The sequence below is a fragment of the Hemicordylus capensis genome, chromosome 3 (genome assembly GCF_027244095.1).
Source record: "Hemicordylus capensis ecotype Gifberg chromosome 3, rHemCap1.1.pri, whole genome shotgun sequence".
Taxonomy (NCBI): Eukaryota; Metazoa; Chordata; class Lepidosauria; order Squamata; family Cordylidae; genus Hemicordylus; species Hemicordylus capensis.
This window is the reverse complement of record NC_069659.1, coordinates 140,114,083-140,140,451: the sequence shown is the minus strand read 5'-3', so window position 1 is coordinate 140,140,451 and position 26,369 is coordinate 140,114,083. Positions and strand designations below refer to the sequence as shown.

Here is a 26,369-nt window from a genome sequence, read left to right as displayed (position 1 = left end):
TGGGCTCTTAACTAGTCCAACCTCTTTCTCTATTAATGCTTTTTAGGAATTTGTGGATTCAAGGGTGCCATCTGGTGGATTTGTTTTAGAATTGTAAGGAATTTCCAAAAATAACTTTTTTGCCATTCTACAACTCCTATGGTAGCTAGCTTCCAGCTTCATATAAAAGGGAGATGCAGTTCAAATTATGGCATATGTTACATGCTAATGTTAGTGTCATGTGATTTCAGTCTGATCTCTTCAGATCATCAAGCTGGCACTTTTCTTGCCCATGCATGTTTTCTCTTTCTGAACTTAAATGTATTTTAGGAAAAACCAGTTGCATTAGAAAAAATATAGTTTGTATTATGTCTCTGGAAAAACAGAAGTAATAATCTTGATAAATTGTAAGGTACTGATAAGAGGAGATGTAATATGCAATGCCTCCCCTAAGTTACCTCACAGGGTTGTTGCACTGCTCTGAGTTCTTGGAGGAAGAGCAGGATATAAGTGTATTACTAATCAATTAATCAATCAATCAATTAATTGCCTGGTCTGGTAAATTAAAAAAATATGAAATTAGAATTAATCATTTGAAATGAAAAAGTAATTTTTGTTCACTTCCACATTATAGGTTTTATGTTTATTTAAAGCTATGTGGCTTAAAAAAAATCTTTTTAATATAAAACTTGTCGGTGATGATATTTTAAAGCAAATGTAATAGAAACTACCTGAATACTGCTTCTGAACACTCTTAAACATGTTTGTACTATCACCCTGTATACCTTTATTTTGAAAATGTGATGCTAGCTATCTAAAGTGCTGACTTTCCATTTTACACTATTTATAGCATCCTCAGAAGCAGGTCAAACATATTATGGTGTGGGTATGAGATGGCTCTCATCAATTTCAGTGGAAACAGTCTCTAACATTGCCAGAAGGACCATTTCAATTAGTAATAGGCAATCACTAAGAGGACGACAAAATTATTTATTTTATTTATTATTTATTTATCATATTTTTATACCGCCTGATATGTATGTCTCTAGGCAGTGTACAAAATTTAAAATATTTAGAAGTCACAAATTAAAATACATGACAATAAAAACAATAGAATAACATTCTTAAAACAACTTTTTAAAATTATTCAAATTAATTCTAATTAAAAGCCTGAGAGAACAAGAGGGTCTTGAGGTTCTTCCTGAAAACAAACAGAGAAGGAGATGCTCTTATTTCAGCTGAAAGCTTATTCCAAATTGTACAGTATTGTGTACAACACTTTGCATAATCAGGTGCAGTTTGTACTTTATGACTGAAAGATGAAGGGGCTCACAGTATTGGAGGAGTAAGTGTACAAGGAGGCATGAAGATTTAAACCTTTCATTAGGAATCTTAGGGCGGCTTCAGATGAAAACCAGACTTGCAGCGAATTGCCTGTTCCCAGCAAGCACATGCTCCTAGTTCAAGCCTAAAGTTCTAATTCTGGTGAGTCATGCAAACCTGCCAATGTCCAGTTTCTCCACTGTACTTCCCTCCAGCTCACATCTGTAACCAAGATTTGAAGTGGGTGGCAGATGTCGGGTGGCCAAGGAAAATGTGGTTGGGGAACTGGACATTGACAAGTTTATTTTATTATTTATTTATTTACATTTATATCCTGATCTTAACATGCCAGGACCGGAACTAGTGGCTTATGCCAGGAGTGTGCACTCACCTAGGCCAGCCCTAGGATTTTTAGCATGCCAGGCAAAATATGACTTTGCCTCTCCTCCCCACCCCCACCGCCTCCCACCGAGCCTAGAAGAGTGGAGCCCTGTGTGTGCCTGGTGAGCCACTGGCACATGCAGGGCTACACCCTTCTTAACTGGGGAGTGCACACACACTTCCTGCTCCAAGTCAGCTGCTCACTCTACTCACCTGCTTAGCAGGCTCCTGCCCAAGCACAGCATTCACTGTTGCAAGGGGACGAAGATGACGAAAATGAAGAAGAACTTTCTCCTTTGTTGCCAACTTCTACCCTGTCCTGCTCCGTGACAACTCGCAATGTAATATTGTCATGGAGCAGGACATAGCAGAATTTGACAACAGAGGAGAAAGTTCTCCTCCTGCTCCTCCTCCCCCTCCTCCTCCTGTGTGTCTCATGATGATTAAAATATTGTGAGCTGTTATAGGGCAGCTAGGGTGGTAGTGTGCTGCTGCTGCCCGTGTCCCTTAAAATTTGGTGCTCTGGGCAACGCCCTGGGTCACCTATATAGACAGGCTAGCCCTGACGCTTGCCAGAATCAGTGGTTTGCAGCAACCAGACTTGCCACATGTTGCATGAAATCATCCTTGGTTAAGAGTCTTTTTTGGTTTTATGCCTTGTTTAAGTCAGCTTGTTTTCTGAGATACATAGATTTTTAGTGTAATGCTGAATAACTGTCGAACATTATGAGTGACACATGTGCATTATGAGGTATGTAGTTTTTTAATCTTCCCAGTTATTTGCTTTAAAGGGAAAAACAACTCATTCTCTTTTTTTAAATGATTGACATAGTTCTATTAAACATCAAGCTAAATTGGAAACTAGCTATGATGTACACAGAGGACATCCAAGCTGAGTGATATTAGAAGATATCAGTATTTGCTACACACCATTGTTGGTCTGGAAAACTAAGCTGAAAATTATATCATGTTTTTTCAAGCTAGGAACATATGTTCCATGTCATCATAACTCAGGCTAAGTTGACCTGGCAGAAATTATTCCACAAGCACTGTACAGTAAAGTTCACAGTAATAAAATTTGTAGAGCTGTTATAAATGTGAAGATGTTTCCTTCTTTAACACAGCGCCCTGAGACCATTTGTAGCAGATGTACAGAATAGATGCTGTAGTTCAAGAAAGGATACTTAGAACACAGAAGGATTAATAATTCTCATAAAGAACTCTGATAATCTACCTCTACATCCAACTCTGATCTTGCAACAATACACAGTGATCTGTCTAGATTAGAGGTTCATGTTATTGGCTTTAGTATTTTATCTGCATACTACTGAAAGAATATAATTTTCATTTGGATATATGTTCAGAAGGTTAATTATAGAATGGTATCTACTGCTTATTGCTTGAACAGTAGGAGGCAAGAGAAAATAAATATAGAAATAAATATGAAGGAGGGATGAGTTGTGCATTTGAGTAATATTGACACAGCCTCAAATTGCAATCAAAATACAATTTGCAGCCTGAAATACAATTAACCTTTGTGAGATTGTCTCGGAAGTTCAGATTTAGTGTAAGATCATATTCCTCAGTCTTTTTATTGCTTTTTTTTGGGCGGGGGGAATCACAAACTTTTATGTTTTTGGAAAAGCTGGCATAAATTATGTTGAACCATAGGCTGGTGCCAAGCTTGATAGTCAGTTGTCTGTACAATAGAATCAGCCAGGGGTGTAGGAAGCTCACTGGCAGCTACAAGACAAACACTTGCCAGTGGCCCGCTCCCCTTTATTATTTTCCATGTGCTTTGGAGGGGGTGGTGGCAACTATCAGCAAGATGGAGTGCACTGTCCTTCTGCTATTTCTAGTCGGTGCTTCATTCAAGCATTGTTTGGGCGCCAGGCAGAGAAAGGAACACCTATCTAGCGCAGCCCTTGAATGAAGCATTGTCTGAGATCAGCAGAGGAAACATGGTAATCTTGCTGCTAGTGGCTGGGGGTGGGGGAGAGAGTGCGGAGGGCAAGCATCTGTCTGTTGGCCCATGGAAGTGCTCGGGGAGGCAGCAGTCTGAGGATGCTTCCCCCCGCCCCGCCCCCCGTGCTTCATTACTGCCATGCGCCACCAGGTAACGATCACCCCAGCTTTCTCTTTTTAACTTACTTAATTTAGATGCTCTAACTCTTGAAGAGCCTGTACTGGTGCAAGATACATTTAAGCAAGATCTACAGAAATGAATAAGCAGAATTTAACAACCAACCAAACAGAACCCCTCAAAGGTAAATGTTAGCTCCCTGCATTATTACTGAGGCATGAAAGCAGTGATATTAGAGTGAGTTTTTAAAAAAGAAGAAGCAACAAACAGGAGGTTCTCATATTGGATTTGGAGCAATCAAACTGGAGTCTGGTAGAATCTATGCTCTTGCTTTGGAAAGGTAATGTAACTTTCACCCAGCCATAGTTTATGCTTGCTGGTCTACACATTTAAACCTATTAATTCTACAGAGGATACATCTGTCTTCCTCTAGAGGGCACACACATTCTCTTTTTAACACTGAAACTATTATTTAAAAGTTTCAGTTTGATTTTTCACTTAAAAACAACAACTAGTTGGCATCTTTGCTTCATTTAGAGCTGATGTTGCATGGTTGTAATGTCCATGCAGCACCCATATTGGCTATTTCTGTGGAGTTGCTGCAGATTGGGCACTGAATGAAGGAGAACCAGAGGGCCACCTCAGTCTCCTTCACTAGAATAATGTAGTGGCTAACAGTGCTGGCCTGTCTTCAACAAACACCAGTTGGATTAAGGTAGGATTCCAGTTAAGAATGCCCCTGTGCTGCTGGAGCCCCAAAATATACCAGTGTTGGGGACCCACCCCAATTTATTGACATAACCATGGTGCTTTGGATCTGACCTCAGTCACTCCTGCATTGGTGACATCTAGATTGGATATTTTATTCATTCATTCATTTATTCATTCATTCATTCATTTGTTACATTTATATACTGCCTTTCATTAAAACAATTCCAAGGTGGTTTACAGCAAAATTTAAAAACAAGATTGTAAAAAAGACACAATTAAAATATTAAGTGAAAACTATTAAACAAATCTGATTAAAAATTTAAAACAAAAGCATAAAAGCAATACAAAGTACAAAGAGCAGCAGCAGAGAATCAAATAAAAGCCTGGGCAAAAAGCCAAGATTTTACACTCTTTCTAAAAGCTGTGATGGAGACCACGGAGCGAATAGCCACCGGGAGAGCATTCCAGAGTTTGGGGGCAGCAACAGAGAAGGCCCTGTCCCGTGTGCACGACAACCAAGCTTCCCTCATTGTCAGCACCCAGAGCAGAGCCCCCTCAGATGACCTCGTCAAGCGGGCAGCAACCCTTGGGAGATATTGCAATCTCATACTTGAGTAATGTGCCTGCCATTATCCATACTTAAAGTTATGTGCCTGCGCATATAGATATAGATATACATATACAAATGTCCAAATCCGGTTTTTCCTAGAGCATTTTTAGCAATAATTATTTAAGTGCTTTGGTTTATGTCCACGTTCTGTGGAAGGACTACCACTGTGAAAACAAGGAATACCAGTACGCTTGCAGTTACACCATGTTTCAAGCCCAAAGCACTTTGGAAATACTGGGTTCATTTACACAACCCACTGAAGGTTGGTAAGAAGTCCAGGAGAGGGAATTGGAGTGAGGCTTGCACTTCCATATGGCATTCCAGTTGGCAATCAGCCAACCTGACACGTTACTGACTTTGTCGAGCCAACATCAATCCTTGGCTACAAACCTCAGGTTGGAGTTGGTAACAAGTCAGGCTGGCCAGTTACTATGCTAACAGGACTTGGGCGGGGGTGACTGACACGCCAGATGGCAGTGCCTGCAACACAGAAACCACCAGTTCCCTCTTCTGGACTTCTTACTGACTTCCATCAACAAACAAGGAAACCATCACTAAATAAAACTATTGGTGTTTGCAGTTTAGAAATAGTAGCCCCCATTCTACAATAGGGTTGTGCTCAGACCCAGCTGACTTAAAACTAGGGACTACTCCAGTTTACTGTGTTCTGTAGATGTATATGTGTGATGAGTGTTTCCAGAATGCATATATCCTTCTTCCAACATGATATAACTAATTCCAACTTGCTTCCAAGCCCAAGTGCCAGGAAGGAAACATATGACAGAATTATCCTGTACAAGAAACCCTTGTTATCTGCAGTTTAGCAGATCGCAGTTCCATGTATCCACGGATGGGTCATTTTCTTTATCCGTGGCATGAAATATAGGCAATTATTGCCTATCCATGGTTCCTAAGTGACTGGAAATAGCAATAGCAATAGCAATAGCACTTACATTTATATACCGCTCTATAGCCAGAGCTCTCTAAGCGGTTTACAATGATTTAGCATATTGCCCCCAACATTCTGGGTACTCATTTTACCGACCTCGGAAGGATGGAAGGCTGAGTCAACCTTGAGCCCCTGGTCAGGATCGAACTTGTAACCTTCTGGTTACAGGGCGGCAGTTTTACCACTGCGCCACCAGGGGCTCTTAAATGACATCTGATGTCATTTTAAGCTGCCATTTTGAAGCACGGAGCCATTTTGTGGCTCTTTTTTGTTTAATTTTTATTAACAAAACCAACAAATATTTATATACTGCTTTTCAACAAAAGTTTCCAAAGTGGTTTACATAGAGAAATAATAAATAAACTAGTGGGCCCGGGCACAGAACATCTGCACGGCCGGGCCGAGTCCTGCGGCTGCGGCCGAGCCGAGTCCCGCTGCCGCAGCCGGGCCAAGCCAAGTCCCGCCGCCACCAACTCCGTGCTGCTGGACCGGGCCAGGCCGCCCCCGCCGCCTCACATCTGTGGCTGGGCTGGGGCCTGCCGCTGTGGCCTGGCCTGCTGCCTTGCCTCCGCTGTGGCCTGGCCCGCCGCAGGCCGCCTTGCCTCCGCCACAGCCTGGCCCGCCGCCTTGCCTCTGCAGCCGCCCAGCCAGCCAATTCTCCTGGGTGCGCCAGGACCAATCAGGCACCCCCGCAGCCCAGCCAATCAGCTGGGCTGCCGGAACACACATTCTAAAGGCACACCCAGGAGAATTATATATATAGATAAGATAGATCCCTGTCCCTGAAGGGCTCACAATCTTTACCACTTTAAAAAGTTGCCTCTTTGCCCAGTTAGCAGGTGTTCATTATTTAATTAAATTAAATTGTTTTAATTTGTATTAATGTTTAAAAAATAACTAAAGATAAGAGGATTTGGGAGGGCATTCCTGGGGACCTGGAGAACAAGGTATTATGTTTTTATACCCTTATTTCTGCCCATCCCTGCTTTTTTAGCATTTTTTTAAGCTCAAGGAACCAACCCCTCAATCCCCATAGGGTTAAGATCTCTTTATTTGCAGTTTTGTTATTAATGGAAATTGGCAGGAATGAAACCCCACAAATAACAAGGACCACCTGTAATCCAAATGGACTTTGCACTTACATAATGGACAGAACTTGATGGAGGACGATGTAGATCTGCTGTCTTGTTGCTGTACCAAAGACTTCCCCTGCTAATTATCATTCTTCTTCTTGCAGGAGCCTAGGCCTTTATATACAAAAAGGTGCCAGTATTATTCAAGTGGAGTCGGATTCTTATACGATGCCTACCAGACGGAGGTAAATGAGTATAGTGCCATTTGCAGTTGTGCTATGGGAAGTTACTTGCAAGATGCCCTGCAGGCATACATGTTCTCTAATTGTGCCACTCAGTGACTGAGGATTTATTTTCCATAATTTGTTTTTTAAAAATCACCTAGCTATCATGTTTGTAAGAAGCATGTTTGCTTTGGCTTCAAAGCTTTCCATTCCATTCTTGTTGCTTAATGTTCCCTTGGAATGCATTCATTGGATGTATCTTTTTTCTAAAGACGTTTTCACCAAGGGGCATAGTGTAATATGTACCCAAGTTGAGTTAATCAGTTTACACTGGCCTGAAAACCAGAACTCTCCATTGTAATCATCTGACATAGTCCAAGAATGTCTGCTGCATTTTGTATTCAGATTCTCTTTTTGTTCTGCAGCCAACAGCAGGAACAATCGTGTACAAATGGACCTTTCCTGCAGCTGTAGGCTAAGGACTCATTTTGTTTTTCCTATTTCAGTATGTTTTATGCAGAGTGTAGTACATGTAGTCTATAGATGGGCATTTGTCTTGAACAAAAGGGTGATGCATACTCTATGCAGCAAAACAAACAAAAGGAAGGTAAACCAAATTTTAGAATGTGAGCCCTTTGGGGACAGGGTTCCATCTTATTTGTTTGTTATTTGTCTATGTAAACTGCCCTGAGCCATTTTTGGAAGAGCGGTATACCAATCGAATTAATAATAATCATCATCATCATCATCATCATCATCATCATCATCATCATCCTCCAGTGAGGCACTACCTTGGCATGGTTGTGGGGCTTGTGTGCTCTGAGGAAGGTGAGAGCTATGCCAGAGGTCCAACCATACTGCAGGTCTCACCAGAGGAGCCAGACAAAGAGTGCCTCTCCCATCAACAATATGGTGAGACGTAACTTTAATAAATCTATACCGGATCGGTCGTTGCCCGGGTCAACAAGGACTGCGCCAGGTGCTATAGTCCCTGGACATCTGGTGGCAAGTGGGCAACAGGACTCAGGATCTTCAGTTGAGCAACCAGGGCTGAAGACAGCAAAGTTACTGGAAGAAACATAGCTTAACCGAAAAAAAATATGAAAAATGCCAACAAGGAAATAATGATCTGCTATTACAAGTCTAGTCCAACTAGAAGAGGTTATTTAAAAAGAATGTACCAAATTTGGAAAGAGAAGCATCCAGACACAGAAATAACAGAACAAAGGCTAGCAGACCAGAGAAGATTCATAATAAGAAATAAAGTATTCACAGGAGTTGAGCTGGAAGAACTGCAAAGAGCAACACAGGCTCAAGATATGGAAGAAGAATTGCCACCAACTGAAGCAGTTGCTCAGGCGCAGGTGGAGGAGGTGTTGGAAATAGAGGATACCACTGTTGATGAACTGTTTCAAAATCAAAACCAGGCAACTGCCCCTTTGCCTTCACCTCAAAAACCCAAATGCCGTTTAACAGAAAAGCAACAAGAACTAAAGCAAAAAATAACTGAGCACATGAACCAAACAACCACCAGGGTTCGACTTCCAGCCCTAAAAACAGTTGCCAAAAAACAGCTTGCTCAGGCATTAAAAGATGTAGATGCTGCACTTGCAGAAATATCAACCAATAATTTGCAAGAAACAAACCAACTAATGTATAGTGCAGCAACAATAACAACACAAGAGCTCGGATATAAGATCAATGGACCTGTAAAAAAAGAAAGTAGTACATCACCTAAATGGAACATTAGATTAGAAAATAATCTCCAGGATTAGATCAGATGCTAGTAAATTGAAAGATATGAAAGACAAGAAGCTGAAGAATGAAAAGACCAAACAGTATCTGATCCAAAAATACCACCTAGATTCAAGGAAAATGAGAGAAGTCCTGGAAATAATAAAGCAGCAAATAACAGCCGTGTCAAAGAAGATTAGCAGATATGAAGCCAGAACTACACAACACAGGCAGAATCTCCAATTCCAGTCGAATCAGAGACGTTTCTACCAAAGCATAGAAGGAGAAACTGCAAGAAACATAGAAACACAAAATAAAGAAGAAACAGTACAATTCTGGGGGAAATTATGGGACAATCCAATAGATTGCAATAAAAAAGCAGGCTGGATGAAAGAGGTCAAAAAATTTAACCAACAAATGCAAGATCTAATAATAACACCAGAATTAATAAGTGAAAGAGCAAAGAAAATTAAAAATTGGACTGCTCCAGGCGATGATGAACAGCATGGCTTTTGGCTTAAACACCTAACAAGCCTTCATAAACAACTATCAAAACAGTTCAATCACATTTTGCAAGGAGGTGATATTGAACAATGGCTAAAAACTGGGAAAACTCATCTCATCATGAAAGACCCAGCAAAAGGTGCAGTTCCAAGTAATTATAGACCGATAACCTGCCTGCCAACCATGTTCAAATTATTAACTGGAATAATAGCAGATGAAGTGATGCAACACTTATTAACTAACAAACAGCTTCCAGTTGAACAGAAAGGAAATTGCCCGAACACCAGAGGCACAAAAGACCAGCTGCTGATTGACAAAATGGTTTTAGAAAATTGCAAGAGAAGAAAAACCAATCTAAGTGTTGCATGGATTGACTACAAGAAAGCCTTCGATTCATTGCCTCACACATGGATACTAAAATGTTTAGAAACAACTGGTGTCAGCAAAAACATTCAGATATTTATAAAAAAGCAATGAGCATGTGGAGTACACAGTTAACAATCAATGGTGAGACACTTGGACAGGTTAGCATTAGAAGAGGCATTTTCCAAGGGGACTCACTATCCCCTCTGTTGTTTGTAATCGCCATGACCCCACTTTCACAAATACTAAACAAAACAGGCCTCGGATACCAAACATCTAAAACATCAAGTAAAATAAACCATCTGCTGTACATGCAAGATCTGAAGTTGTATGGAAAGTCCCAGTCAGAAATCGAATCACTGCTAAACACTGCCCGTATATTCAGTAGCAATATAGCAATGGAGTTTGGACTAGACAAGTGTGCTTCATTAATAATGAACAGAGGGAAAATAAGAAAAACAGAAGGAATAGAACTGCCCAATGGAAGCAAGCTCAAGAACCTGGAAGAGAAAGAACATTACAAATACTTGGGCATTCTCCAGGCTGATAACATCGCACACACTGAAGATTGGAAGTGAATACATCAGGAGAGTTAGAAAAATCCTCAAGTCCAAACTCAATGGCGGGAACACCATACAAGTCATAAACACCTGGGCTATACCTGTTATCAGATACACTGCAGGAATAATAGACTGGACCCAGGCAGAGCTAGAGACGCTAGATCGTAAGACCAGGAAAATCATGACCATCAATCATGCTCTGCACCCCTGCAGTGATGTCGATAGGCTATACCTCCCTCGCAGCTCAGGTGGAAGAGGAATGCTGCAAGTCCATCAAACAGTAGAGGAGGAAAAAAGAGGCCTTGAAGAATATATCAAGGACAGTGAAGAAGATGCACTTCAAATGGTCAATAATGCGAAATTATTCAACACCAATGAAACAAAGCAGGCCTACAAGAAAGAACCAGTCAAGAACCGAGCAGAGAAATGGAAAAACAAGCCACTGCATGGTCAATATTTGCACAATATAAGTGGAAAATCAGACATCACCAAGACCTGGCAATGGCTTAAGAATGGCAACTTGAAGAAAGAAACAGAGGGCTTAATACTGGCTGCACAAGAACAGGCACTAAGAACAAATGCAATAAGAGCAAAAGTGGAAAAATCCACCACAAACAGCAAGTGCCGCCTTTGTAAAGAAGCAGATGAAACCGTGGACCACCTAATCAGCTGTTGTAAAAAGATCGCACAGGCTGACTACAAACAAAGGCATGATAAAGTAGCAGGGATGATACACTGGAACATCTGCAAAAAATACAAGCTACCTGTAGCCAAAAATTGGTGGGACCATAAAATTGAAAAAGTTGAAGAAAATGAAGATGTAAAAATATTATGGGACTTCCGACTACAAACAGACAAACATCTGCCACACAATACACCAGATATAAATGTAGTTGAGAAGAAAGAAAAACAAGTCAAAATAATCGACATAACAATACCAGGGGGTAGCAGAATAGAAGAAAAAGAAAGAGAAAAAATCACCAAATACAAAGATCTACCAATTGAAATTGAAAGGCTGTGGCAGAAAAAGACCAAAATAATCCCAGTGGTCATTGGCGCCCTGGGTGCAGTTCCAAAAGACCTTGAAGAGCACCTCAACACCATAGGGGCCACAGAAATCACCATCAGCCAATTACAAAAAGCAGCTTTACTGGGAACAACCTATATTCTGCGACGATACCTATAACAACAGCAACAACATTGACAATAAAATTCTGGCATCCCAGGTCCTTGGGAAGGACTTGATGTCTGGATAAAACAAACCAGTCAATAACACCTGTCTGACTGTGTAAACAAGAAATAATAAATTCAGCTCCAGAACAAGATGAATTCTATGATACAGAAGTTCTGCACATTCATCATATGTGCGTATCTTTGCTCACCTTACGTAATTAATTTTGCTTCTGTTAGTTATGGGAAAGGTCAAAAGGACTCTCCAGATCCAAGCAAGACATGATGTTACCCATGTCATTGGCCCATGGGTGATTGTTTCTAAGTGGAAATAGCAGCTCCCCGCCCTCTGAATAGATATGTAGCTAGTTCACATATAAGGCATGGTGTGCATATTTTGCATTCCAGTTCTATTCCCAAGGACAAAACAACTTGTCTGAAGCAGCCCTAAGGCTGTTATGTATACATGTTTTTTGTTTGCTCCCGACTATAAAAAAGGCTTTCTTTCTGTTCATAATCTCACTCACCTCTGATGGTGTGGGCAACTGGAACATATATAACATGCTTATGGAAGCGGGGGAGTGGGAAAGCATGGAAATAGGGACAGCACCTGAAATAGTAGGGCATTACCATTGGCTTCAAATAGAAATGATACAAGGAAAGTTCACTAAAGGTCACACATTTTTCTGTCTGCACAAAGCTCAGCTTTCTTTTGCCTGCACATGGGGATCTGTTTCCAAATTGCTTAGGACAAAGCATGATTCTGGTATTTGGCCATGGCACTTACCAATAAACTGGCTTCATGGAAGCTCAGAGAAATCAGTCATTAGGGTAACACTTCCTTATTTTCTTAAAGAAGAAAGATTGAAGGAAACAGGAGGATTGAACAAGAGGAACTCTCTCTCCAGTTAGTCTAAATTCCCCCCAAATGCTGCTGGGACATATAATGGCTGGGACATATAATGACATTCTCATACACCTGGTAATCGGAACCTCATGTAGGCAAAATAACAACTGGTTGCCTTTTCCTTCCTCTCCTCCAGGTGACATGTTACACCTTACACAGCAAATGTCAGCTGAAAGTGAAAAGTAACACATGCTACTGCTGTGATTTGTACAACTGTGAAAAGTAAGTACCTATGGACCACAGCGATGGAGAAGCTTCTTGCTAGTCCAAGATTGGCTTCTTTCGCTACTAACGCAGGGGAGTCAAACTCAATTGGATTGTGGGCTGGATTTGATTCTAATGAACCTCCGGGGGTGAGGGGGTGGGCCATACATAGCTTCCCTTCACTGCTACTTCCAGCAAATATCACTATTCTGTGAGAAACAGGAAGAGAAGGAATCCTCCTGTATCTTGCATTTTTAAAAGACATGTTGTTATTACATTTGCTCATGCACATGTATATCTATGCCCTTGGGCTAACTTGAGGGTATTTTGCTCACAGCTGAATTTGCAAGGATGAACAACAAATCTATGGCAGTCTGAACACAGGCAAATGCTAATGTTAGGGTACCTCTGGGGAGCAACAAACTCCAAGACAAGGCTTTTGAATCCAAGCAGTAAAGTTTATCTATAATCTGCAGAAGCACAATGTAAAATCTGGTAGTAGGCACCCTGGAAGCACAGAACAAAAGGCCTCTGTTACGCTGAATCGGCATAACTGATTTGGGACTTGGCCTTGATTGCATTCTGGAGTGTTTGTCTCTGTTTTTCAAGCAGCTCTTTAATTTTGAAGAGCTGTCAGGAACTCTGATTTCATTAAGAATGCAGGATGAGGTTCAGAGCCATTGACTTCTGCATCAATTGAAAATTAGCATGCAACAGCTGTTTGTTTCAAATAGAAGTCAGGGTCTTCCTCCTGACACCAAAGGCTAATCAATACTCAATAATCAATGCTTATGCAGGCATCTAGAGTTTCCAGAGAGGATAATGGAGGAGATATGGAGAGACTGTCCGCCATCAAGCTATATATAAAGCTCTCCATACACTCCGAAAAGAAACCAGAATAAGGTTTCCCAGTCCCATACCAATCCGCTCAGAATGGATGATCCACCAATATAATACACCAGTCTGGCCTATTTTGCTCCAAGTTTGCTAGTTCAGTGTGAAAAAGTTGAATAAGAAACCTGTTAGGATTCCCTTCCAGCTTGCTATTCATGTAAATAATTTCACCCTAAACCTTGCCCTGTCATGCACACACAAATATGAAGCTGCCTTTGTACGTAGTCTGGAAACTGCAATTAGTACAAAATTCGGCAGCCAGGTTGGTCTCCAGGTCATCTCGAAGAGACCATATTACTCCTATATTACAGGAGTTGCACTGGCTGCCAATAAGTTTCCGGGCAAAATACAAAGTGCTGGTTATAACCTATAAAGCCCTAAACAGCTTAGGCCCACAGTACTTAAGAGAGCGTCTTCTTCTGCATGATCCCCATCGTCCACTGTGTACATCAGGGGAGGCTCGTCTGTGGCTACCTTCATGTCGTCTGGTGGCCACCCAGGGACGGGCCTTCTCTGTTGTTACCCCGAGACTTTGGAACGCACTTCCCATAGAAATAAGAGTCTCCCCATCTCTAGCAGCTTTTAAAAAATGTCTAAAGACTTATCTTTTTACCCAGGCCTTTTAGCTTTTTAACTTTGTGACTTTTAAAATTTTGGATTATTTATTCATTTGTTTTAAGCTGTTTTTAATATTTAATTGATTTTAATGTTTTGTTTGTATTTGTTGTGAACCGCCCTGAGACCTTGGGTTAGGGTGGTATAAAAATGCACTCACTCACTCACTCACTCACTCACTAAATAAAGCACACCTTCACTGCAACAAGAAGTGTCATGTTCTTTTTAAAAAGAAAGTTTTAAAGTAGCCTAGTAGATTCTCCTGTCACAGATACACTGATTGCCTTGCCACTGAGGTCTTGGCTTTGATTTCTCTGTGTAGTTAAAATGCAGAAATTTTCCAGATCTTTCTCTGCCTACTTGGGCTGCTGCGGGCCTTCAGGGGTGTGTGTGTGAGTGATCTTTTTTAAACCTAATGTTTAAACTTTTGTTTAACCTATGTTGTTAAATAACAGTTGAACACAGATGTTAATCACACACACAATCAATTCCGTTGATGGAATGGTCATTGGGGCTGTAGTGCAGGGCAAGAGCATCTGCTTTGCAGGCAGAAGGTCCCAGGTTCCATCTCTTGCATTAGCAGATAAGGCTGAAAAAGATTCCTGCCTGTGACCTTGGACAGCCACTGCCAATCAGTGTAGATAATATTGAGCTAGATGGACCAATGCGCTGACTCGGTGTAAGGCAGTTTCCTGTGTTCCTATTGTAAAATCAGCGAAAATAAAATAAAATAAAATTAGACTGCTCCCCAAACCATGGTGCAGTATTTCAGATTTTCTGGACTTGGTCCAGTCTCTGAGAACTCATATGCCTTGCTTGTCCCCAGGTTGATACACAAATAGTCAATACAAAAGGAAGCTCTACAGATCATGGATAAACACAGAAGAGGGAAGACAGCTTCTGAAATTATTTCCACACTTGAAACATAAGGAGAGGGGGTGGGGAAGCAGGGTTGACTTTCTTGAACACTATTTGTGCCACGTATGACTGTGAAGAAGAAACCAAGTATACATTTCAGTCAATATGAATTTTGTGGATACTGTGGACATGTTAGACTGTTTTAAGCACAAATCGATTTAATCCTCACATGTGAAAATGCCCTTAGTATATTGGACCCATGCTATTAAGGTCTTTATAAACAAAAGGATTATCTTTAATTCCGACTGTAAAATAATAATTAGCCAGGCCAAATGTTGAAGCCTTGCTTTAATACACTTCTGGCAAGCCAAAATTATCATAAGCCACCATCTTCTGAACAGTGTCAGCCCTAGTATAATACACTACAATAGTCTTGCCTCAAGACTGTGAAGATGTGGTCATGTCACAAGCTCTGAATTTGACACAAGACTTGCAGATTCATCAGAAGAGGGAAGGATGAGAGATGCTTGTATCACAATGTCAAGTCCTAGGCAGAGAAGTGTATTCAGGAGTAGTTCAAGGCTCTAAATCAAAGGAGGCTGAAGTCCAGATAGACTAGTTCTCCAAGGCGGGCAGACGTGTCCAGTCCAGAGCAGAGGGCTAGTCTACCTGCCAACCCAAATTGGTAGACCCGCTTTTCCTGGAAAAATGGTGCCAATTTGAGGCCTGTTTTTCTGGGTGGAGGTGGTCTACTAAGCTGGCAGTTTGATGAATCAAGTAGATGATTCTATTATTTGATTCATGTTCAAATGGAATAGCAGAATCTGATTCATGCACACCCTAACATGAAGCCCCAGTGATGCCTTAGAAGATGTATGGCAAGGTGTGTGAAGAGTGTTGGGAAATGCCGTCCTTCCCAGCACTTTCCCCATGAAGCTTGATGGCCTTCCAAGGTGTCACTGGGGCTTCCCACAGCTCTGAATCTCTTTAACAGCTCTCCCTGATGCTGTGCATAAGACTGCTCTGTGTGGAGGTAAGCACTGCAAACTCCTCCTCCTCCATAATCTCTCCAGGCAGATCAGTCCTCGAAAGTGGGCTGTGAGTCTGGAGTGGAGAGCTGAGAGTCTGGAGTGGAGTCCAGTGCAGAGAGCTGATCAACCCGCCAACCCCGTTTGGTAGACCAGCTCTCCCCAGAAAAATAGCGCTTGAATCACCTGAATCAATCTGAATAGAATTGGGGTTGATTCTTCTCAACCCCAAATCAGGCTCTTTATTTTGAGGGTGATTTTATTCAGGGTCGAACCCCCGAATCACTGATTTGATCTGAATCAACTCAAGGTCAAATCAAATTGTGCATGCCTACTTCCTGTTGCTCTGAATCCCTTTGACAGGATTGATCTGTGCAGAGATTGGTGCTGGGAGAACCACCTCCCTGTGGGGCCAGGGATGGTGTGCAGATGATTCGGCTTCAAAGCCAAAACTTTGTACAGCCCCTTCTAGTTGCTATTATTTTAATATTGGCCATTCCATGTGTTTTCTCAAGAGCTGTATTGGGATTTTGATGGAGAGGGGAGAAGATGGCTGCATTTAGCAGATTGAAATATAAAGTCAGCATTTCTTTCTACCATCACTGTAAAGAAGGAATTTAACACGGCAGGCTGGGAATCTGATGCTCTGTTTTTCATAAATTGCTAATGATGTGATGCCATTTTTTCCATTCCCGCTAGCTCAGAACACTCCACCAGCTATTATGAGTTCCTTGGCGTAAACAGCTGTCAGGATGTGGTTCACTTGTACCGGCTGCTTTGGTCCTCCACCGTCTTAAATATAATTGGCTTGTTTCTTGGCATAGTCACAGCAGCCATACTTGGGGCATTTAAAGATTTGGTAAGTCTTGCTTGAGGTATTTTATAGTGATGAATTCAACATGGCATGTTCAAGTTATCAAGTTATCTTAAGAAAACTTAGGTGCACTGACATAGTTCAGTGTATCTGGAAGCCAAGTTCCAGACACACATTTCTAGGAATTGCACACAAAGTTTCCAAGTCTTAACAAAAAAAACCCATCTAGCAGCCAGGGTTGCATGGCTGCTGCTTCAACCAGTTGATGGTATAATAGACCAATAACCTATTGGAGCGGCAGGATTCAGTCCTGTACACTCTTCTTCCCTCCCCTGATCAAGTGACTGATGTTGCCAGCAATCCTACGGAGAGTGTGTGTGCCCAGGTACAACAATCAGATTAAGGCAAGGAGTAGGCAATGCATGTACTTCAGCGCATTGATGCACACACAGGCACCTGGATTAGAGATGATCAGAACATATCATCCTACCATGATCAAGCAGACAGAAGCTCTGCCTCTCCCTGCTCATCAATGGCCATGATGAACCATCAAGAGAGGAAAACTGCTTGTGTGTACATTTATGATATATGTAAATATGCAATATATATGTTTTCTGGAATATGCAGAGAAGCAGATTTGCTGTTATGAAAGTGGACACAGGAAGAAAAGATGAGTATAAAGCAGTCAAACTGCATGCTTTCATAATTTTAATTTTCTCCAGAAATAGCTGCCCTTGACTGTAAACCAGTTCAGTTAGGCCCTTAAATACCATTGATTTCAGGAGAATTTATTGAGGCTATGTGTAGGATATTTTCGTTTTCTAGTTTTAAATTATAATGTTTGTTATTTTAGGAGCCATTTTTAATGGAGGAAAGTGTGCTTTTTTTAGTATGATCAAGTTGCATATCTATATTTAATGCAGCTGGTTGATACATTAAACTTTAATGCGTATACTCTGCCATTCCTCAAAATATTGGCAGCTGCTTCCTGTCTTACTCCTAAAAGATGCAGATGTTCTCTTGTGACTTAGCCATGTGCTGGATAAGGATCTGAAAGCATTTCCCTAGAACTTCCCTCATCAGTCTGACACTGAAATTTCATGCATCTTAGCTCTTGAAAGGGGCAGTGTCTTTTGAAATTGGCACTGACTTTGAAGGGCATGTTTAAAATGGTACAGCGTTTATTTGGAAGTCTAGGCTGTCAAGCAACAGGCTATGGATTGTGTGGCTATTATTGAAATCTTGACTAAGGTTTGCTGTCATTTGCTACTAAATGCTGAAGCAGTGATTAATTTCTCCAGGCAACAACCTGTATTTCCAGGCATGAGCCACATGAATTGGAAATAAGGTGTAAGAGCCCACCATAACCAAGGTTTTATAGGCAGGTAAAGAAAAGGCACCACCTTAAAGTAGTGCAGCGGGGAAATGCTTGACTAACAAACAGAAGGTTGCCAGTTCGAATCCCCACTGGTATGTTTCCCACACTATGGGAAACACCTATATTGGGCAGCAGTGATATAGGAAGATGCTGGAAGGCATCATCTCATACTGCACGGGAGGTGGCAATGGTAAACCCCCTCCTGTATTCTACCAAAGACAATCACAGGACTCTGTGGACACCAGGAGTTGGCATCAACTTGACAGCACACTTTACCTTTAAAGGAAAGGCAATGTGAATGAACAATGCTTGGCACAGCATTCAAATGCTTTTTCCTGAATGATACTTTATGGATAAAGTCTGGCTCTTTGCAGAGAGTTGAGACCAGACCCACAAAAGGCAACATGCAAATCCAGTTGCTGTCCCCACAATTCATATCTTCAGATCAGTCTCTCCCTCTTGCTAGAAGGTTGCTGAAACCCTCTTAGGAGAAACTGATTCTCTCTCTCTCTCTCTCTCTCTCTCACACACACACACATCCCTGAATTTCCACGCATTGCAATGAGCTGAATATGGGTTTATAGAGTTTATTATATGTCCTGTAGCAAAAGCCAAAGATACAAAATGCAGTAAAGACCTATCCTGTCCCCAATGTCCTGTTGCTCACTTGCTCTGGAGCAAGATCATTCAGCTTCTAGCAAAGCTGATCAAAAGCAGTAAGCAGCTTATGTACTTTTAATTTCTAAAGCAAGAGTGGAAGGGAATTAATACTACTTTTCTCTTGGAGAAAAGATGCACATCTGTAAATTTTGTGTTGCTTTATTAAGCAAATGAGAAAATATTGATAAAGCAGGAGAACTATTGCAGTGCACGATAGATTATGATTAATCCATGTGCTTTAGACAAGCAATTGGCAATTAGTTTACTGCTGACTTCAGATGGTTTATCTTTCAGAATAGATTGTTTTGCCTCGCTACATCAATCACTGAGTTGAGTACCATGGTTTAGTACTGGGCTAAAGCCCTGTTCAGATATGGGGGGAAAGGCATGCTGTACTTGTGTATAGCATCCAGAAAGCACAACTGGAAGTCCTGCCCCAGTGCTGACACTCCCCAAAGCTCACCATCCCTGTGCAATCCAAGGTTACAGTACCTGCCTGAAGAGTCAAATGCCAGAAGTTTGATTGTGGTTGCTTCCATGAGCAGAAGGCTGAGAGGCCTCAGGCTTCCAATCATGAAACCGATGTCTTCACCCTTATGGCGTTTGCCTCCAGACAAATGACAGAACTTGGAAAGCATGGAGAGGATGATGCTTCTAGATGCATCATCACCAGCATGAGACTCCCAGGCATGATCTTGGGATTAGGCTTGAGCCCGAAACATTTCAGAGACCATTATAAAGGCCTCCAAAATGTTTCGGCTCCAGGGGCCGTTTCGGCACTGGTGAGGGTAGTTCTTTAAGAGTGGGGGGAGGGTGCACTCACCCCTCCCGCCGCATTTCCCCAGCTGGTGCTCTGTTCTTTTCAAGCCCCTCGGCACCGGCAGCGTTCCTCCCTGCTGCCCCATTGTCCTCATCGGCCGGAAGTGGCCGGAAGTAGCGATCGCACGTGCATGCACGTGCACAGCAGATGGGCACACGCACAATCGCTGCTTCCGGCCACTTCCGGCCGATGAGGACAATGGGGTGGCAGGGAGGAACGCTGCCACCCTGAGGGGCTTGAAAAGAACGGAGCACCAGCAGGGGAAATGTGGCAGGAGGGATTAGTGTATCCTCCCCTGCCCTTAAAGAACTACCCCCACCGACACCGAAGCAACTTCGGGCACACCCCTACTTGGGATGCTGTACATGAATGCAATGCCCCTTTTTCATGTTTGAACAAGGAGTTGCTGCACAACATGTTAAATAAGGGACAAGCCAAAGCATCTGAAATTATAGAGGATGCAGGAAAACAAGAATATGTATAGCAGTATTTAAGGAACAGAATATCAAAATTAGGCTTGGGAAATAAGCCAAGTCATCTCTTGTATTCCACAGGTACCCCTCTCCCAAATTGCCTTCAGCTCTGCTCCTCCACCACAGATTCTGTACAATCCAGCTCAGCAGATTTTGACATATGCTGGATTTTGTCCTTCGACAGCCGCTGTTCCTCATTATCCATCCTATCATTTACCACTTCAGGTGGAGTATAGGAATAATATAGCTTTGTCTAATTGTGAATCAGCTGCCTCATGGTGGCACTGCTGAGTGTGCAACAGGGAGGAGTGTGTATGTTTGGGGTTGTGTGTGTGTGGGGGGGGGATAACCACTTCTGATCTCGGGCCCAAGGCCGGTTCAGATGCTGTCCATAGCTCTTTCTTACGTAAGTCTTAATTCTGGTCCTGACTGAAAATACATATAGCATGGATAAATGAAGGGTCCAGGTAGCTGCTGTAGGCTCAGGGCCATCAAAATGCCCATTGCACAGAGCTTTCAAGTAGTAGTGGCAGAAAGGGTCCCCTGTGTGAAATAAATATGCAGGAGATGGAAGAGTTTTTGTTTTTCTGCATGTGCATACCAAGGGCAAGCTAAAATGCTTTATTACTCTTAAACACTTACATAGTCTTATATGGGGATGCGGACCATAGCTCAGTGACAGAACATCTGCTTTGCATGCAGAAGGTCCCAGGTTTGTTACTTGGCGTGTGTGTGTGTGTGTGTGTGTGTGTGTGAGAGAGAGAGAGAGAGAGAGAGAACGAACATGAACTGGGAGTGATTGTGCAAATGAAAATGCATTAATGTTTTGAGTGTTGCAATCATAATATAATCTTTGCACATTTTATGTTCGCATATTTAACATTATCTTACACTCCTGTTGGCAATTAATAACAAAGTGATTTCTTTGTCTCACTACAGCCTACCAGCAATTTCCCAGCATCGTCATCTACTGACATTTCTTTATCAGATGACATCCAGCCACCATCTCAGTCCAGCTCCAACTATGGCCTTCCTCCCAATGCCCCTCCATTATATACACCAACATATTTCCTGTCAGGTGAAAAGCCTCCACCATATGTACCATAGTTTAGGGACCATTATCAACAGATAGTAGGTTTAAAAACAAATAATCAAAGCCAATAATTATTGGCAAAAACTACAAAATGTGTTGCTCCAGCTCTCAGACTTTTAGGGATTTTGTGCAGTATAGCATCATTCCACTTTAAAAACAAACAACTGTAAACCGGATAATGATTGAAAACATAGGCAAGCATATTTTCTAGAAATCAGTCAGTCAAAAAGTGAATGTAGTGAGCTTCAACTTACTTTTGCAGCTGCCATGACTCCATGAGCACACACACCTCATCAATAAAAATATCCCCCTCCTTCCAGTCATGTTCAAAAGCAGGGTCTTGATCCAGAGAGTCAAGGTAGTGATGTATGTTCACATCTATATTACTAGAGGGACAGGTATGCCCAGTTCAATCAACAGAGAATAACTGTTCAGAGGCATACATATCTCCTGTCCAGTGACAGAAACCATTTAGTAAGCAGATCGTGCTTGCTGGATCAGGGTGCAGAACTTGGCTTTATGTTTATATCCATAGGCAGTTGAGTTTTCTAAAATTTTATCTTCAATTTAGAACTCAGATAGTTTGCACTGCACTCACAGATAGCCAGGCAGCTATCTTAGATGAGAGAGACATTTATCTTTTCTTCTTAGTATTAATGTAATATTTCTTTTTGGGTGAGGATGTCTTCCAAGAGATGTGACAGTTGTTTTACAATAAAATATACCGTGTGTTATATATTTGTATTTTCACTCTATGCATGCCACAAAAGAGAGACAAAGTATTCTGAACTGTTTTTCCAAAGAATCAGTGTTAAAGGATCAAAGTATTTTAAACATTTAAGTCTATTCTCTTGTCTGAATAATTTGTGCTTTGTAATAGTTAAAATACTACCAATAATAAACTTATCTTTTTCATATGCTACAGATTCAACACATCATGCAGTGTTTACTGGTAGTGCAGTAAAGTGGTAGGCTAAAAGGTCCTTTGGCTGTGGCTGAGTTGCATAATGTGAAGGTGTAAGGATGGAGCCTGGTGGAAAGCCCCTGGAGCCTGACTGAGCCTCCAGGCCCATGGTTGCATCGCGCGCTGGTTCTCACACAATAGAGTGTGAATTCAGGTGACACATCTGCTGCCCAGGCCAGTCCTAATCACAAGTGAGAGGCACATACATCTCCCCCTCCTCCACTGCTGTTTGAACAAATGGATGAACCACCTCTGGAGCAAGATGTTTACACAGTTCTAGCAAACACGTTTACTCCCCACTGCACCACCACATCATTGCACAAACAGCTGGAGCCAAATAATGCATACAGCCCTGGTGCCACTGCACAGAGGCAAGTGTTCTCAATGTGCAGCTCCACGTGGGAGGGCCCTATAAAAGGGCCCTGAGCCCTGTTGAAGTCCAGTGCCATCTTGGAAGTTATGTGTAGAGTGTTGGGAAATTAAGTCCTTTCCAAAAAATTTCCCCATAGAAGTTTGGGTCAGCAGTAGAGAGTTGGTTACAGAGCCAGTTCCCGTGCAGAGGTGTGTGTGGGGAATGCATGCCTCTATGGTGTCAGCAGGTTTGGGCACATTATTTGGCTTTGGCTATTTGGAGCTGGGTAGTTGCTTAGGCTTAATGTGCACACATGCTTCTTCCCCGCATGATTAGGATAAAGGAGTGTATCAGCAGAACCAGCTCTTGGAGAAAATAGATGTGTGCCAATGTCCTGATCTTAGTGCTGAAGAGGCAAAAGCCTGAGTGTAACATCACATTTCAGCCACAGTTCTGTTTGTTCCTTTTAGAGATCGGCTATCCCTTCCTTCCTTCTGGATGTGAGATATACACTTAATCAGGCTTTCCCAACCTGCAGCCCTCCAGATGTTGCTGAACTACAACTCCCAGCATCCCTAGCCACAATTTATTGTGGCTGGGTATGCTGGGAGTTGTAGTTCAGCAACATCTGGAGGGCCGCAAGTTGAGGAAGCCTGCACTTGATGACCCAGAGCAATTTATATGACATTGTATATTGGAATATTCTATTGTCTTCTAGCAACTCACCTAATAAAATGTTAAATAAAAACGTGGCCGACATATAGACTAAGTCTGTCATAAGTAGTATTATCAATGGGACAAGTTAATATTGACTAACCTGTCCCCTTAATTTAAATGAGACTACTCATGTATAATAGTCTGGTTGTCAGTTTGTAATCATAACTCCAAAAGCCCTTCAGTATCTACTATGTGCTGACAACTCTGAATCCCAAAAACGAAGCACAATTAAGGGAGAATCTCACATAGCTCTTAACATTACGTTGACACGAAAACACAATTTATTATTTTGATGCATCTGCAGTAAAGGGCAAGAAGATATTTCTTAGAAAAAAGGAATATAGGGGACCATCTTTTACTAGAATGTTCTGAGTAACTGGGTGTTGTACATATGGCTGTACTGGAGGAAAAGACTGATTAAGCTATAGAAAAGACTGATTAAAACTATAGGTAAGGATGATTTCCTGTTTCAGTCATTAGCAACAGATAATAGTTACTCATGAACAACGATCTGAACAAAATGTTTTGCCATATGTCAGCTGCTCCAGTACACCATGATGCTGGCCTGTGGAAGTGAATGCAGCCACTGGTAAATTACACTGATCTGCTATCTGTATTTGGCCCAACTGGTCCATTCTGGGTACAGTGAAGTGGATTTAGATTTCTGAGCTGATCTGTTTGCTGTAGGCCAACACAATGATATGATGAAAAAGTGGTAGAACTGGCATGTGTTTGCATGTGGGTAAAGGCAGAGCTTGATTGAAAGATCTAGAGGTTTGCTACTAAAAAGGGGGGGGACAGAAAATACTGAGGGACAGTTTCCCTTGGCTTCAGCCCCATTAAGTGCAGGTGAGAGAACCTGAGGGAAAGTGGGCAGGGCTGTGCTACAAGGCATCATGCCACAGAAGTCTCCCATGCATTGCAAGGGCAATTGTGGGGGTGGCATAAGAGGTATACGTTGCAAGCCCTAATCTCCCATACCAAATTGTACTTGCTTCTGGTTTAGTGCTAAAAGCACCCATTAGGAAAACAGAGAGCTCCACTGCATATATACCCATCTTCCCTCCCTATATCCACTGCCTATTAAGCAATGCCTTTTGCAAAATCACAAACAAGTCTATGAACATGCTAAGTTTGTTCCCTAGGCAGGAAGCCAATTGCAGAATCTCACTGGGCAGCAAGTAACTAATCTTTGATATAAAACTGAACTAATGTTTAAAAAACATTAACTGCATGAGACAAAATATATACATAAAAGTACATCCAGAACAAAGGCTGTCCTTGCTTCAGCTAAGTCCAAAAAAGCTTTTATCCTTTATTCTTTCTTATTTTGTAAGTCAGGGAGCAGCATTTGGTAATAAAAAAATACAGAATTATTTTTAACCTTCCAGTTCATTCAGAATATATTACTGGTTGCCACATGACAAATACAATCTGTCTCTTTAGCACTCACCTCAGGCAATCATTTGCAGCTTTGGGTTATTAATATTAGTCTTCTTAACTATTTACAAATATATTACACATTTTAAACCCTCCCAGGCAAAGAAAATTTTCAATAATTAATCTGACATTTGAGTTTCAGTAGCTTCTACATAACTTCAGTGTTCAAGAGAACTATACACGCAGTGCTGGAAGTCTGAATAATTTATATCTTTATATATATATCAAAAGGAAAGCATTGAAATGGTTGTGTGTGTTTTTTTAATATAAAACGTGTGTGTGTGTGTGTCTTGCAGTGGCATCTATTGACCAGTCTCTGTTGTAGGACAAGAATGAGATGTGATGTCATTGGATTTGTAGAGAGCCTCGTCAAGGTCCAGAGCTTCCTTGTTAACTTTCACTGTCATGCAGCCATGGTAGAAAGCGGTGACTGGAGTTGAAGTGACAGGAACATCTGGGTTTAAAAGAAGAAAGGGGTGGGGGAGGAAAACATCTTTCAATAGAACAACACTGCCAAGTTCCTCATTCTTGTTAATTTCAAATCAAACAAGTCGACATTCTTCCTTGTGGCACTCTACAGCTATTCATGAGTCTGTGATTAATTTTGACTACCAGAATAGTTGAGCTGCATAATTCATGGCAACATTCACAGAAGGAACATCAACCAATTTCCATTTCTGCATACAAAGCATTAGAAACCAAAATTGAGATTCAGACTCTTTTCAGATTTTCGTCCTGTCCTTTACAAGGTCTTCTCTTTAACCTTCAGACCAATGTTTACACCAAGACAAATTTACCTGGCACGATATGTCAAGACTCAAAAGGTCTCACAACCTTCAAGTGGGTCTGCACCGATACAGGTTAGGATTACATTTGGGAAAGATGATCCCAGACATCTTCTAGGCAGATCATGTTACATATATTGTATGACTGGGCCTTCCTCTGCTGTAGTGTAATTATCTGATAGTCTCACTGTAGAGTGTGGCTAGCATCCAGACTAATAAAAGCACCAGTACTTCTGAAGAATTCAACTAACTCAGCTCTACTGCAGAGTTGAATGCAGCAGGGGAATGGGGACACCAGTAGAATGCATACTACTATGCAGTGGGGCAATGGGATGGAAATTTTAATTACTTCCCATCCTCTGGGAAGCACTCTGTACCACCCAAAAATATGTCCCTAAGGGTTGTGCAGCCTTCAGGGGCATATTTTTCGGTGGCAGAGATTGCTTCCAGGAGAAGGGGAGGGCACTGAAATTCTGTGCCCCCCCCCGCCATGCAACTACCAGTGCAGTGTTAGCCTGTAACTCTTCAAAAGCACTGGTGCTACATTCATGCTTCTCCAGTAGCACCAGTGTTTCATTAGCCTAGATGTCAGCCACTGTATTGATAATGCTTACAATGCTAGATTCATTTAGACTTATCGACAGCTCAGAACAAGTTGTCCATTCTGTTACCTGGGGGAGATATAGATATGTTGCCAGGCTTG

The 26,369-nt window shown here is 41.7% G+C and overlaps 2 protein-coding genes and 1 long non-coding RNA gene across 6 annotated transcripts in view; 1 reads left to right on the top strand and 2 right to left on the bottom strand.

Annotated features, from left to right (window-relative positions):
* Positions 1 to 22,341, top strand: part of TMEM255B (transmembrane protein 255B) — a 73,131-nt gene extending 50,790 nt beyond the window's left edge. Inside the window, exons 5-10 of one of the 2 annotated variants that reach the window (XM_053313166.1) lie at positions 7,274 to 7,354; positions 12,708 to 12,793; positions 16,870 to 17,029; positions 17,612 to 17,654; positions 20,397 to 20,540; positions 21,255 to 22,341. In XM_053313166.1, the coding sequence (XP_053169141.1) occupies positions 7,274 to 7,354; positions 12,708 to 12,793; positions 16,870 to 17,029; positions 17,612 to 17,654; positions 20,397 to 20,540; positions 21,255 to 21,289 (549 nt within the window). In that variant the 3' untranslated portion in view covers positions 21,290 to 22,341. The remainder of the gene's footprint in view (positions 1 to 7,273; positions 7,355 to 12,707; positions 12,794 to 16,869; positions 17,030 to 17,611; positions 17,655 to 20,396; positions 20,541 to 21,254) is intronic. The other variant, XM_053313165.1, reaches the window with a different exon arrangement.
* LOC128352509 (uncharacterized) lies at positions 985 to 21,783 on the bottom strand. The gene is made up of 3 exons (XR_008320455.1): positions 21,663 to 21,783; positions 7,179 to 7,283; positions 985 to 1,180 (listed from the first exon to the last, which is right to left on the bottom strand). It is a non-coding gene; the product is annotated as an uncharacterized LOC128352509 (long non-coding RNA).
* A 2,395-nt stretch (positions 22,342 to 24,736) lies between the features above and the next one.
* GAS6 (growth arrest specific 6) overlaps positions 24,737 to 26,369 on the bottom strand; it is a 70,728-nt gene continuing 69,095 nt past the window's right edge. For all 3 annotated transcript variants that reach the window (XM_053309652.1, XM_053309651.1, XM_053309653.1), the window contains one exon: positions 24,737 to 25,335. In XM_053309652.1, the coding sequence (XP_053165627.1) occupies positions 25,285 to 25,335 (51 nt within the window). In that variant the 3' untranslated portion in view covers positions 24,737 to 25,284. The remainder of the gene's footprint in view (positions 25,336 to 26,369) is intronic.